This window comes from Schistocerca piceifrons, chromosome 4, assembly GCF_021461385.2.
Source record: "Schistocerca piceifrons isolate TAMUIC-IGC-003096 chromosome 4, iqSchPice1.1, whole genome shotgun sequence".
Taxonomy (NCBI): Eukaryota; Metazoa; Arthropoda; class Insecta; order Orthoptera; family Acrididae; genus Schistocerca; species Schistocerca piceifrons.
This window is the reverse complement of record NC_060141.1, coordinates 552,777,218-552,793,073: the sequence shown is the minus strand read 5'-3', so window position 1 is coordinate 552,793,073 and position 15,856 is coordinate 552,777,218. Positions and strand designations below refer to the sequence as shown.

At 42.4% G+C, this 15,856-nt stretch overlaps 1 protein-coding gene across 1 annotated transcript in view; it reads right to left on the bottom strand.

Annotated features, from left to right (window-relative positions):
* LOC124796000 overlaps positions 1 to 15,343 on the bottom strand; it is a 145,539-nt gene extending 130,196 nt beyond the window's left edge. The window contains exon 1 of the mRNA XM_047260082.1: positions 15,316 to 15,343. Within this exon, the coding sequence (XP_047116038.1) occupies positions 15,316 to 15,343 (28 nt within the window). The remainder of the gene's footprint in view (positions 1 to 15,315) is intronic.
* Positions 15,344 to 15,856: the final 513 nt, after the last annotated feature.

The following is a 15,856-nucleotide window of genomic DNA, read 5'->3' as shown; positions in this document are numbered from 1 at the left end:
CACCCGCAGTGCTGATATAGCGCCAGACAGTTCGTGAGAATGGAACCAGCGGGAATAAGGTGCCTGTTGTGTTAAAGGAAGACTTGATCTGGAAATCCTGGACACGCCATTACGTTCAGGATTTATCGTTGGGGGACTGTGACAGGTGTATGAAATATGGAGAAATTATACTGTCATGACATAACGTTCGGCCGGATTTGTTCAAGAACATAGTTTGGAGCGATGAGGCGGTGTTTCACGTTGGAGGGTTCGTCACTCGACACAATCACCACTGCTTGGCAGAAACAAATGACAGCAGAAAAATCACAAAGACGACTAAAACTGACACTCTGCTGCAGACGACAGCGGATCGCCTCATTCGTCCATTCATACTGCGAGACACTATGAACAGCGACCGGCATCGCCAGATACTGAGCAAACACGTGTGGCCACTGACATCATATTGGCACAATGTTGTGGATATCCTTTTTCAGCCAGTCAGAGTACCACCTCATTTTGCCAGCATCGTTGGTGACTGGCTGGACGAAAACTTTCCAGGACGTTGTCTGGTATGGCGAGGACCACATGAATGGCCTCCCGGAAGACTCAACCTAACAACTTGTGACTTCTTGTCATGGTGTCGGGCCAAGAAAGAGGTCTACAATACAACTCCGCATGAGCTGTAGGACGAGCTGTTCTCGGAATGTAACTGTGAAATTCCTTCAGAAATCAATTGAGTACATTCCAATACATTTACGTCGTTCGGTCCATAAAGCAGGAGATATATGGAGTTTTTGTGTGGTATACGTATTCTCATGATCCGGAGAATAGACTACAACTTGTTCCTTGCGTAAGAAATCATTAATAAGATATTTACGCACCCAAATTCTATACCTATACTCTGGGAACCACCTAATAGAGTTTGCAGGAGGGTACTTATAGTACCACGAACTAATTTCCCCTTTCCAGTTTCACTCACACATGACGCATGGAAAGAAAGATTCTTGGTATGCCTCTGCATTAGCTCTAATTTCTCACATTTTCTTGTCATGATAATTCCGCTAGATGTATATGGGAGGAGTTACTATGTAGTCAGCCTCTTCGCAGACTATAATCTTTCGAAACTATAATTGCAGACCCCTCTGTAATGCACAACAACTCTATTGTAGCGACTCCACTGAAGAGCGTCTTTGCGACGCCCTCACGTGGACTAAACTCGTATAAACAATATAAACGGTAACGGTCCTGTCACACTTCCTTGGGCTACTCTCGAAATTACCTTCAAATACATCGAATTTGATCCGTTAGAGCGACGTGTTGAGATCTGTGTACAAAGAAGTCGGAAATCTGGTCCAATTCTCAAGAAGCTTGATTTTTTTTTTCATTAGGTGGCTGTGCTGGACGGAGTCAAATACCTTCCCGAATTCGAGAAACACGGCATCTACTAGAGCGCCCATGTCTACAGTGCTGCGAATCTTACGGACGAACGGAAAGAACTGTTTCACAAATCTGTGTTTGCGGAATCCATTTTTTTTTTTCAGAAAGGAGATCTTCATTCTCCAGAAACGTCATAACACAATAGTATAAAAAATGTTCCATAATTCAGCAACAGACTGACGTAAACGATGTAGGCCAATAATTATGTGCTTATGTATATCTGTCCGACGATCCTTCTTGAAAACGGGAATGTCCTGCGCTTTTTTGTAGTCGCTAAGTACCCTTCGTTCCTCCAGCCCGTTACGATAAACTGATGCCAGAAAGGGAGAAAATTCTTTCGTATAATCACTGTAGAAACTTAACTTGTAACTTGAGTAACTATTATTTTATGTTTAAATCTTGAAATATGTTTTCCAAGAAATTCTATTTCAATAGTCTTGTGAATCTTCGTCAGGAACAAAATGTTTCTTCGACCACTACGTGTGATTGAGTCCATTAGACTCATTTTTACTGTAAAGTGGAAATACTAATTATTTTCCGCCCCTTTGCACTAACCAAAGACCAGGGAAATACACTTTTACTTTGGTACCGCAGCTATCTCCTTTATGTGTGAAATCTACTTAAAGAGACTAACTGAAGGTATTTATTTGAAAATACACAGATCAAAAAATGTTTTGCATCACTTCGGTACAGAGAGTTCCGGAACCTGTACAGAAAATTGGAATAGAGATCAATATAAACATCATTTCCGCCCTTTCTATTGCTCATGAAAACCACACGTTGCATTTTGTACCACCATACACGTGAGACCTTAAGAGGTGGTGGCCCAGATTGCTGTACACACCGGTACCTGTAATACACAGCAGCGCGTCCTCCTGCATTGATGCATGCCTGTATTCGTTGTGGCATACTATATACAAGTTCATCAACGCATTGTTGGTCCAGATTGTCCCACTCCTCAGTGGCAATTCGGCGTAGATCCCTCAGAGTGGTTGGTAGGTCACGTCGTCCATAAACAGCCGTTTTCAGTCTATCCCTGGCATGTTGAGTAGGGTTCATGTCTGGAGAACATGCTGGCCACTATAGTCGGGCGATTTCGTTATCCTGGAGGAAGTCATTCATAAGATGTGCACGATGGGGGAGGGGGGAGAGGGGGCGAATTGTTGTCCATGAAGACGAATGCCTCGCCAATATGGTTGCACTACCGATCGGACTATGGAATTCACCTATCGTACAGCCGTCACGGTGCCTTCCATGACCACCTGAGGCGTACGTCGGCCTCACATAATGCCACCCCAAAACAACAGGGAACATTCACCTTGCTGCACTCGCTAGACAGTGTGTCTAAGGCTTTCAGCTTGACCGGATTGCCTCCAAGCACGTCTCCAACGATTGTTTGGTTTAAGGCACACTCATCGGTGAAGAGAACGTGATGCGAGTCCTGAGCGGTCCATTCGGCATGTTGTTGGGCCATCTGTACCGCGCTGCATGGTATCGTGGTAGATGGACCTCGCCATGGACGTCGGGAGTGGAGTTGTGCATCATACAGCCTATTGAGCACAGTTTGAGTCGTAACACGACGTCTTGTGGCTGCACGAAAACTATTATTCTACATGGTGGCGTTACTGTCAGGGTTCCTCCGAGCCATAATCCGTAGGTAGCTGTAAACCACTGCAGTAATAGCCCTTGGGTGGCCTGAGCGAGGCATGTCATCGACAGTTCCTGTCTCTCTGTATCTCCTCGATGTTCGAACAACATCGCTTTGGTTCACTCCGAGACGCCTGGACACATCCCTTGTTAAAAGCCCTTCTTGGCACAAAGTAACAATGCGGACGAGATCGAACAGCGGTATTGACCGTCTAGGCATGGTTGAACTACAGAAAACACGAGCCATGTACCTCCTCCTTGGTGGGATGCGTGGAACTGATCGGCTGTCGGATCCCTCCGTCTCATAAGCGCTGCTCATGCCTGGTTGTTTACATCTTTTGGCGGGTATAGTGGCGTGTCTGAACAGTCAAAGGGATTGTGTCTATGATATAATACCCACAGTCAACGTCATTCTTCAGGAGTTCTAGGAACCGAGGTGATGCAAAACATTTTTTGTGGGTGTAATATGCGTCCTTCCATAGCGAAAGAATACGCTTATGTGTATATAAATCCCCCTCCCCCCCCCCCAATTTGCTTAAATCTCGACTTACACTGAGGTGACAAAACGCATGGTATAGCTCCTGATATCGTATCGTACCTCATTTGCTCGGCGTAGTGTAGCAGCTCGATGTAGCATGGACTCAACATTTCTTAGGAACTTACCTGCACAAAAATATGAAGCTACGCTGCCTTTACAGCCGTCCATCATTGTGAAATTGTCGCTGGTGCAAAATTATTTGCGCGAACTGACCTTTCGATCATGCCCTACAAATGTTCGATGAGATTCATGCAAGGCGATCTGTATGGCCAAATCATTCGCTCGAACTGTTCTGAATGGTCTTCAAACAAATCACGAACGGTTGTAGCCCAGTGGCATGACACATTGTCATCCATAAAAGTTCCATCGTAGTTTGGGAATCTGTAGTCCATGAATAGCTGTAAATGCTGTCCAGGTAGCGGACATAACCATTCCCAGTCATTGATCGGTTCAGTTGGACCAGAGGACCCAGTCCATTCCATCTAAACACAGCCCACACCTTTATGGAGCTACGACCTGCTTGCACAGTGCCTTTTTGACAACTTAGGTCCATGGCTTCTTGGGAGTCTGCGCCCACTCCAACACTACCTTCGTCTCTTAAGAACTGAAATAGGGATTCACGGTTTTCCAGGCGACTAGGGTCCAACCGGAATGGTAAAGAGGACAGGAGAGGAGCTGCATGCCATTTCTTGCTTTTAGTAAAGGCACTTGCGTCATTCTTCTGGTGCCATAGTGCATTGACGCCAAATTCCGCCGCACTAGCCAAACGGATACGTTCGTCGTTGACCCACATCAATTTCTTTGGCTATTTCAAGCACAGCTGCTCGTCTGGTAGCACTGACAACTGTACGCAAACGCCGCTGCTTACAGATCCCCGCTTTGTTTAGGTGAAGCATCATACGCATTATCGACGTAATGAAATTGTGGTTATAATCTTACAGAATATATTTGAATTATTGTGTCATATCTTATACCCTGCTCTTATAATAACCACTCAAGGAGATATATTGTTAGCAAGAGATACCAGTGAAAAAGTTTCGTACTTCAAGCCTTGTTCTTATGCCTGCAACGCCAACGTTACCCATTCATTTTCACATCTCCGTGTTATCCGTTGCGGACCACTAACAGCACAAACACTTGTGGCATACCTAATGTATAGCAACCCGATCATAGCTGAATTCTGTTGGAGGCAGCAAACATGGAAGGGTAATGTGAAATAGCTAATGAGGACGCTCACCCATGGGAATACAATAAGGCAGATCGCAGACACCAGGAGGTAGCAACTAACCTTAGAACTATTACCGATAGTTTGAAGAGAACTTTTTGCTATATTTTCTACTGTTTGGCAAGAGAATGAGTCGCAAGGCTGACATCTCTTTGCGTATGAAAAGTTGATGACGCATTTAACACCTAAACTCCTTCCTCTGGACCTCGTAAATGAAGGCAATACCACCACAGGTTGCAGTTACGACATCTGCTGAATGTTAACGGGCAAAAATGATTACGCCGAAGCACAATTGAGGACGGGTCTGCCGCAGTGGCTTCTGCTACCCGAGGGCAGTCGACCGTGACGCAGATATCGACAAAGACCCCCAGCTAAATCTCGCTACGGATGCCTGTGCCAAACGAACCCATCGCGACCATTGGAAAATATCAAAAGTTCACGGATTTCGTGAGTTCATTCCTACTCTGTCAACTTCTAGAAAGTTGTCGATATTGCTACTCTTCCATTGGCCGATATACTTATCAGGAATTTTTATTTGTGACAGTAGGAATATCACACACAGTCTGGCTAGCACACAAGTTTATGTTACGGGGAAAGGGGGTGGGTAAATCGAAAAGCTAATTTCATCTAGTGTGACGACTTTTTACGTTATAATATAAATACAGATTCGATTAAACATTGTAATAATTCCGCAAAACTAGTAGATAAATATTTATTTCATTTGCACCTGAAATAGGTCTCACATGGTACGCAGTGGAAAGCAGATACCTCGACAGTTTAAAAGAAATTAACAGAAGGTTACAAAGAAAAGTCAAGATCGTTCGCTATTTTGTTTCTGCCTGAGAGAAATACACCAACTTTACATAAGTTTCTGAACAAAGGTGCTAACCATGAGTTTACTCTATTTTCTCCGTTGCAGCTACATTTTCCTTTGTATCGCTAAGTATGGCACTGAGACTGGAGAGCCGGCCAGAATGGCCGAGCGGTTCTAGGCGCTTCAGTCTGGAACCGCGCGACCACTACGGCCGCAGGTTCGAATCCTGCCTCGGGAATGGATGTGTCTGATGTCCTAGGTTAGTTAGGTTTAAGTAGTTCTCAGTTCTAGGGGACTGATGACCTCAGATGTTAAGTCCCATACTGCTCAGAGCCATTTGAACCGCTTTTTTTGAGACTGGAGACAAAGACAGCTAATTAGCTCAGACCTGTTCTCGGGCTATCTGATACCAGCTCCATGGAAGTCTTAACGCAATTACAAATTTATTAAGGTTATGAAACTGCTCACCATCTTCTCTGCTCTACAGGAGTTGAAGCCTCATATAGTTTCGTGAATCTTCCTCTGCTGTTCTTCATCAACTCATATATACTCGAAGCTCCTTTCACTTGACTTTGTCATAATGAGGAATAAATAATATTAAGAAAGCAGCTTGGTACTAAATAATTTCCATTATATCTAGCAAAAGGCTCTTTTTTTTGGGGAGGGGGCTGTGGGAGCTAAGCGCCACTCCCTACGTGAGGACCTGCAGAAGTTTCTTCTGCCTCAGTTCCTCTATTGCTCAAACAACGTGCTCTTTACATATTTCTTATATTTAAAACTGTTATATTATACATCTATGTAAGTACTTTTACTACATACATATTTTATCTAGCAATGTTTATGATTTGTGCAGTACGCTGATCGCATTCAGGTAATACATATTTAACAACTGCAAGGTGAAGCTATGTCTACCGATATTGCTGTTTAACGAAAGTATGATTAGTTTTTAACGTTCGGTAGATGGCTGCGTTATCAGAGTACAAGCATGGTTTGCACTGAACTGGAAAAAGCAATCAGCCGTCTGTGTTTCAAAGCAATGATCCTAACATTTGCCGAAAGTGATTTACGGAAAACGAAAGAATCCTTAATATTGGAGAAGAAACGGGCCCCAACTCGTTCGACTCCGAATTCACAGTCTTTGCGTCCAACCCCTCCATTCCCTACATGATTTCACTGTTCACTCACTAATTTCTAACCAGAAAATGACTAAACCACTGTGATCCTCTGTAACGGAAGGCGAGAACAGTTTTAACAATCAGAATTTCAACACTTATTTACTAATTACGTTTAGTAAATTCATATTATAGAAATGAAAGCTGAAGACCAATTGAACATATCTATAAGGTCGCAATGGTCATACTTCTAAACAATGTACTTGATAAAGAAGCTGAATGACTGAAATACTATCAGTGGAAAAAGTGTTAACCATAAAGTATGCAGCAAAGAGTGAAAAATAAATGGCATTCACAAACAAAAGGAAACTGCAAACGCTACTTCTTTACGGAGAAGAGAGCAGATGAACCGTATGCACAAAGGTATCTCGACAGACGTCCAACAAGAATGACTGTTCAACGAAGATGCAATAATTCTTTTGCGACAGGCACTGAAATACTACGTGAAGGGTAAGGAGCAAAGGTTCAACAAACGAAATGAACGAAGATGCTCAAGCAGCAGTTATTCACAATTCATACGTTAACCCCAGGGATATAATGAGTGCCTCTGGAATAAATCAGTCTAAGGCTGTTCGGATTTTGTGCACAAAGAGTGTCCTGTATCATGTGACAGCTCACCAGCAGGTTAGCCAGAGGGACTGTATAATGCGCATGGAATTCTGTCGGTCGCAAGGACAATAAATTCTATATTTTCTTAACCATTGAAGCCACATTTATAGGTCGTAGAAAGATGGACGTCAGAAATACGCATTACTGAGCAGCTGAGAATCAGTACCTCCTCAGCCATATTGAGCATCAGAGGCAATAATTTCTGAACATTTGTTGTGGGTTACTGGTGACAGCGTGACAGGTGCTCATTTCACTGAATATACCTTAAAGGTTACTGACTGAAGTGCTAGCGGCTCTCTTAGAGGAAGTAACATTTGAAATACATGGGTGTGTATGCTGACAAGTGCGAGAATTAACGCACAGTCAGCATAACAGGTCATGCAACCAAGTTACTAGCAAGAATAATATACAGAATGGAAAAGAAAGCTGAAGAAATTGCCTTTATTAATAGTAAAGCCACCAGAGAGGCAGTTCTCACGTTGCGGTTGATAATGGAAGCAAGAATAAAGAAAAATCAAAATACGCTCATAGGATTTATCGTCCTGAAAAAAACCTTAAAAAATTTCGAATGGTGCAAGATGTAGCACCATCTTATATTGTCGAATACTCTTTTCAGGTCGTATAAAATGAACAATAGGGGCAAAAGACTACCCATGTCTTACATCCCTTTTAATTCGAGTACATCGTTGTTGGTCTGTCAGTCTTATTATTCCCTCTTGACTTTTGTTGTATATTACTTGTCTCCCCCTGTAGCTCGCCCCAAGTTTATTCGGAGCTTCAAAAATTGCGAGGGTGCCCCTACTGTTTAATATATACATCGAAGAAGCAATGATGGAAATAAAAGTTCCAGAGTGGAATTAAAATCCAAGGTGAAACGATATCAAAGGTAAGATACGCTAATGAAATACCTGTCCTCACTGAAAGTGAAGAATTACAGCGTCTTCTGGATGGAGTGAACACTCAACAAAGTACGGAATATGGATTGAGAATTGATCGAAGAAAGACGAAAGTAAAGGTAAGTATCAGAAATGAGAACAGCTAGATACTTAACATCAGGATTGATGGTAACGAAGTAGATGGAGTTTAAGAATTCTGGTACCAAGGCGGCAAAATAACCGGAGACGGACGGAACAAGGACGACGTAAAAAGCAGTCTAGCATTGGCGAACAGTGCTTTCCTGGGCAATGGAAGTCTACTAGCATCAAATACATGGCTTAATTTGAGGAACAAATGTCTGAAAATGTGCGTTTGGAATACGGCATTGTATGTTAGCAAACAAGAAATGTTGGAAAACTGGAACAGAAGAGAATCGAAGAATTTGAGATCTGATGCTACAGAAGAATGTTGAAATTTAGGTCGACTGCTAAGGTAAGAAATGAGGGGTTTCTCCGCATAATCGGTGAGGAAAGGAATATATGGAAAACGCTCGTAAGATGAAGGGGCAGGATCTATTAAGACACCAGAGTGACTCAATTTTACTAGGAGGAGCTGTAGATTTTACAAACAGAAATCTGATAAATGAGAAAGTAGGACCAGCTCGTTGTGTACACGGCTCAAACTCGCTTGTGGCTAGGAATGCGCTCATCCAGCTCTCTCATTGTCGATGGACAGGCCCTGGTCATTCAACTAATTCAACGCCACTGGACATTTTTCTCTGTCGTTAACTCAGAGTTGAAGTCTAGCGCAAGCTGCTTGACCCAAGATAAAACAACTGGTTGTTGCAGCATTATAATACCGAATGAATCTCTTCAGTCTTTCCGGAAGTATTTGCACTAGAGGTCGGTCACATGTGTTGCAGTAGTCGATGCGCATTTTGAACATTTCATTTCATAAATGGTATTTTAAGGAAATATTTATATTCTTCTGAAACCTTTTTCTATCGATCTTTACAGCAAATATTGTTGTTTTACAAATCAATTCAATTTTTACCGTGCAACTTTCTCGCAAGGCTGTGACTCGTCCTTATGTGCCAAGTCCATCGCCTTCCAGTTGGTGCGTCGATTCACCTGCATGTAACCATTTGTGATTAGCATGTTACGAGCTAAACTTTTCTCCTATATTCGACGTTTTAGCTGCGTCAGACAGGAGTGCTCCTTCACCCTAATGCAATAGTTCCGTATAACACAGCAGCCAGCTTGATGTTCATAACAGATAAGTTGGAAATAGCGCAATTTTTCCGAAACTGTGATCGGACTTTGAAAAAGAAAACTCCTTTGAGTTACTCTCCTAGAACAACTGTATAACTAACTCGGATTACTGTCGTTCCATATGGAAAAGCACAATGGCCAATGATATCTATGTACACTACTGGCAATTAAAATTGCTACACCATGGAAATGACGTGCTACAGACGCGAAATTTAACCGACAGGAAGAAGATGTTGTGATACGCAAATGATTAGCTTTCCAGAGCATTCACACAAGGTTGGCGCCGGTGGCAACACCTACAACGTGGTGACATGAGGAACGTTACCAGCCGATTTCTCATACACAAACAGCAGTTGACCGGCGTTGCCTGGTGAAACGTTGTTGTGATGCCTCGTGTAAGGAGGCGAAATGCGTACCATCACGTTTCCGACTTTGATAAAGGTCGGATTGTAGCCTATCGCGATTGCGGTTTATCATATCGCGACATTGCTGCTCGCGTTGGTCGGGATCCAATCACTGTCAGCAGAATATGGAATCGGTGGGTTCAGGAGGGTAATACAGAACGCCGTACAGGATCCCAACGGCCTCGTATCACTAGCAGTCGAGATGACAGGCATCTTATCCGCATGGCTGTAACGGATCGTGCAGCCACGTCTCGATCCCTGAGTTAACAGATGGGGACGTTTACAAGACAACAACGATCTGCACGAACAGTTCGACGACGTTTGCAGCAGAATGGACTATCAGCTCGGAGACCATGGCTGCGGTTACCCTTGAAGCTGCATCACAGACAGGAGCGCCTGCGATGGTGTATTCAACGACGAACCTGGGTGCACGAATGGCAAAACGCCATTTTTCGGATGAATCCAGATTCTGTTTACAGCATCATGATGGTCGCATCCGTGTTTGGCGACATCGCGGTGAACGCACATTGGAAGTGTGTATACGTCATCGCCATACTGGCATATCACCCGGCTATATGGTATTGGGTGCCATTGGTTACATGTCTCGTTCACCTCTTGTTCGCATTGACGGCACTTTGAACAGTGGACGTTACATTTCAGATGTGTTACGACCCGTGGCTCTACCCTTCATTCGATCCCTGCGAAACCCTACATTTCAACTGGATAATGCACGACCGCATGTAGCAGGTCCCGTACGGGCCTTTCTGGATACAGAAAATGTTTGACTACTGCCCTGGCCAGCACATTGACCAGATCTCTCCCCAACTGAAAACGTCTGGTCAATGGTAACCGAGCAACTGGCTCGCCACAATACGCCAGTCACTACTCTTGATGAACTGTGGTATCGTGTTGAAGCTTCATGGGCAGTTGTACCTGTACACGCCATCCAAGCTCTGTTTGACTCAATGCCCAGGCGTATCAAGGCCGTTATTACTGCCAGAGGTGGTTGTTCTGGGTACTGATTTCTCAGGATCTACGCACCCAAATTGCGTGAAAGTGTATTCACATGTCAGTTCTAGTATATTTCTCCAATGAATAGCCGTTTATCATCCACATTCTTTCTTGGTGTATCAATTTTAATGGCCAGTAGTGTAATTAACATAGCTCTGGAAGGAGACTTGACATCTTTTAGTGACGACTTCCCCACAATTCACCTGGCTGAAGATAGAATTCGCAAATTGCGACATAGTCACAATAAGATTTCACAGCGTTCCAAAAAGTATTTGATTATAATTATTAATGTTTGATTACGAATACAGTTTGAAATATTGAAATTTAGTCCCGAAATTGAACTTAGTTGTATTAGGTACGATGTACTAAATAAATCAACATATGAAAATATGTGGCCCACCGAGACTCGAACCCAGATTTCCCGCTTATCACTAGTGGCTGCCTTACCATTTAAGCTATACAAGCACGCTCCCTGTAACTACACGAACTTCCACACGTCACACACATACCTGTTTCTTTTTCTATGTTAATCTTTCAACTACCCAGACTTGCTCATCTCTCGATTCGCGTGCAAGATTTTAGAATCGAAACAACGACAAGTTACAGACTATCATCACTTTTGGTATTACCTTCCTTAAGTTGAATTTTAAGTGGCAACTTTCAATATTTGAAACTGTAATTCGTCATCAAATATAAGTAGCCTATATACAAGACAAAGACTGGTGTGTGATAAAAATGACAAAGATTATTACTTCTCGTTGTCTTGATTCTAAAAACGGGAATCACTGCGTTTGTGAGTGGGTGTACACGAATTAATAATCTATGAAAGGAAATAGATAGAAATGTGGCATATGGCAGTTTGTGTTCGGTCCCGGAAGCGTGCTCGGGTAGTCTGAGTATAAGACGACCGCTCGCGATAAGCGTGATCCCGGGCTCGAGTCCCAGTCCGGCACAAATTTTCATAAGTGGATTTAGGTAGTACTTACGACTGTTAAACTGGGTTTCAGGAATAAATTTTATCATTTGTTTATAAATCCATTAACGGACCACTATAAGGTTATTAATTTCGGTCAGTGATGACCATTTTCATACACGAGTAGATCCCGTATGCTAGATATTTCGTGTCATTACACATGTTGATGGTACAGTCATAGGAATTAGCCATGCACAAATAGTTACTGATTATTTTGTAATTCGCTTCAGGGCCATTTTCTGTAAGATGGTTTGTTGCAGTACATTAGCTATTAGCTTCATCCGCTCCTAGAGGAAGAGCCGATTTTCAGAAACATAAAGGCTCTAAGCACGTCGTTGCTGTGCTATTGCGAAGAAAGCAGATCAGTTAAGTAAAGGATTTATTGGTCATGCTGGAAAGTGTATTGTCAAGGTCACACTTACCATCAATTATCGTAACTTAAGATATTTTTCATAGCTTTTATGATGCAACTGCCTTGAAAAATACGTTTTTTTATGTTCCTAATAAAATGATAGCGGATTAGTACCATATTCTATTGAAATTATTCCAACATCTTTGGTACATTTTTTATTTAGCTGTCTTGATCGTAAAGCTTTTCGGACAAGATTACCGGTTTCGACTATGCAATAGCCATCTTGAGAATCTCTCATTCTGCAGAACTGCAACACTCATACAGAAGTAAAAATGACACGATTACTTGGTACAGTTCATCATGCCAGCTATTGATCACAATACCTGTATTCACTATATTGCAAATGACACTAAACTGTGAGCCACTATCTCCAAAAACAACGAAATAAGGTCTATATGTACATCTACATGCATACTCTGAAATTCCTATTATTCCAATCTCGTATAGCGCGCGGAAGGGACGAACACTGTATCTTTCCGTATGAGCTCTAATTGCCCTTATTTTATCGTCATGATCGTTTCTCCCTTTGTAGGTCGATGTCAACAAAGTATTTTTGCATTGGGAGGAGAAAGTTGGTGATTGGAATTTGGTGAGAAGATTCCGACGCAACGGAAAACACCTTTGTTTTAATGATGTCCACCCCAAAAGCTCTATCATTTCAGTGACACTCTCTGCCCTATTTGGCAATAATACAGAACGTGCTCCCCTTCTTTGAACTTTCTCGATGTACCCCGTCAATCTTATCTGGTAACGATCCCATAACGCGCAGCAGTATTCTAAAAGAGGACGGACAAGCGTAGTGTAGGCTGTTTCCTTAGTAGATCTATTACATTTTCTAAGTGTCCTGCCAATAAAACACAGTCTTTGTGTAGCCTCCTCCTCCCCCCCCCCCCCCAAAAAAAAAAAACATTTTCTGTGTGTTCCTTCCAATTTAAGTTGTTCGTAGCTGAATTCCTAGGTATTTAGCTGAGTTTACAGCCTTTAGATTTGACTGATTTATCGTCTAACCGAAGTTTAAAGGACTCCTTTTAGCACTCACGTGTATGAGCTTACACTTTTCGTTATTTAGGGTCAACCGCCAAATTTCGTACCAAAAATATATCCTTTCTAAATAGTTTTGCAGTTTTTTTTTATCTTCTGATGACTTTTTTAGTCGATAAACAACAGCGACATCTGGAAACAACCGAAGACGGCTGCTCAGATTGTCTCCCAAATAGTTTATATGGATAAGGAACAGCAAAGAGCCGATAACACTACCTTGGGAAACGCCAGAAATCACTTCTGTTTGTAAGTAGGCTGTTTATGTTTTCTTTATGTAAGTAGGCTGTTTAGGTTTTTTTATTGGTAACGCCACCTCTGTATGAAAATCACTGGCTGTGCTGTGTGCAGTCTGTGGCTGCTTTGCATTGTTGTAATACTCGCCATTGTAGTGTTAGGCAGCTGGCTGTGAACAGCGCGTAGCGTTGCGCAGTTGGAGGTGAGCCGCCAGCAGTGGTGGATGTGGGGAGAGAGATGGCGGAGGTTTGTAATTTGTCATGAACTGATATATATATTATGACTTGTGATGATATCAAGGTAAATACATTGTTCGTTCTCTATTAATATCTTTCATTTGCTAACTATCCCTATCAGTAGTTAGTGCCTTCCATAGTTTGAATCTTTTATTTAGCTGGCAGTAGTGGCGCTCGCTGTATTGCAGTAGCTTGAGCAGCGAAGATTTTTGTGAGGTAAGTGATTTGTGAAAGGTATAGTTAAATGTTAGTCAGGGCCATTGTTTTGTAGGGAATTTTGAAAGTCAGATTGCGTTGCGCTAAAAATATTGTGTGTCAGGTTAAGCACAGTCCTGTATAAATTGTTCAAAGGGGACGTTTCATGTTTTACTCGATGAGTTTCCCGTCAGTTACTACGAACTGTGACCTCCCTGACAGGAAATCACGAATCGAATCACATAACTGAGACGATATACCATATGAAAGCAATTCTAATACAAGCCACTTGTGTGGTACAAAAGCAATCCGGAAATCCAGAAATACGGAGTCAATCTGAAATCTCTTCTCGATGGCACTATACACTTCATGCTAGTAAAGAGCTACTAGTTGTGTTTCAGAAGAACGATGTTTTCTAAATCCGTGTTGACTGTGTATCAATAGAATGTTTCCTTCGAGGTAATTCATAATGTTCGAACACAATGTACATATGTTGCAAAATATGGCTGCATATTGACATTAATGATATGGGCCTGTAATTTAGTGGATTACTCCTACTACCTTTCTTGAATATTCGTGTGACCTGTGCAACTTACCAGTCTTTGGGAACAGATCTTCCATTGCGCGAAAGTTTGTATATGATTGTTAAATAAGGAGCTATTGCGGCAGCAAACTCTGACAGGAACCTAATTGCTATACAGTCTGGACCAGAAGATTTGCTTTTATTAAGTGATCTAAGTTGCTTCATTACTCCGAGGATATTTACTTGCTCGTTACACACGTTGGTAGCTGTTTTTGATTGGAATTCTAGAATATTTACTTCGTCTTCTTTTGTGAAGGCATTTCGGGTGGCTGTGTTTAGTAACTGCTTTGACAGCACTGTCTTCGGTATTATCTCCATTGTTACTGCGCAGAGCAGACATTGTCTTGCCGCTTGCATACTTCACATAAGACCAGAACCTCTTTGGATTTTCTGCCAGGTTTCGAGACAAAGTTTCGTTGTGGAAACTGTTATAAGCATCTCGCATTGAAGTCCGCGATAAACTTAGAACTTCTGTAAAAGATCGCCAATCTTGGGCATTTTGCGTCTGTTTAAGTTTTTCATGTTTATTTCGTTGTTTGTGTAACAATGTTCTGACCCGTTTTGTGTACCAATGAGGATCGGCTCCATCATTTGTTAATTAAAAAAAAAAAGAAAAAAACTCCTGCAGAACAGGCGATGAAGGCCGAAAGGTACCTACCGGCTGCCGTGTCATCCTCTGCGGTCATACCTGACAGCGTCAGATAGAATTAAAGTAAAATTCAACAGAGGTGCAAGCCGCTATGGGCTGCCATATGTCCTCTGTTACAGTCAACACAAAACTTAAAACCCTTTGTGTTGACTGTAGCAGAGGACACATGGCAGCCCCTAGTGGCTTGCACACCTCTCTTGCATTTTAGTTTAATTCTGACTATCTGACGCTGTCATGTACGACCGCAGCATTCGTATTTTTTGGTACGTTATGCTGTAACACTTAGTTTTAATTTTGTCCGAAGGAGGTGTCCCTTGTGACACCGAAACATAGGTTACAAATTAATTGTGTTCACGACTGAGGGCTGTGTTTTTCAAAAATTTTGAATTGTATAAACGACTTCAGCGTGTTTGTCGTCATACAAATGGAATCGAACTTCTCGTTTCCCACCTTCCGACTTCCATCTGTTTGGCCCAATGAAGGATGCACTCGGCGGGAAGCAGTTCGTTAATAATGGAGAGGCTGCTGATGCCGAGACATCGACCATTAG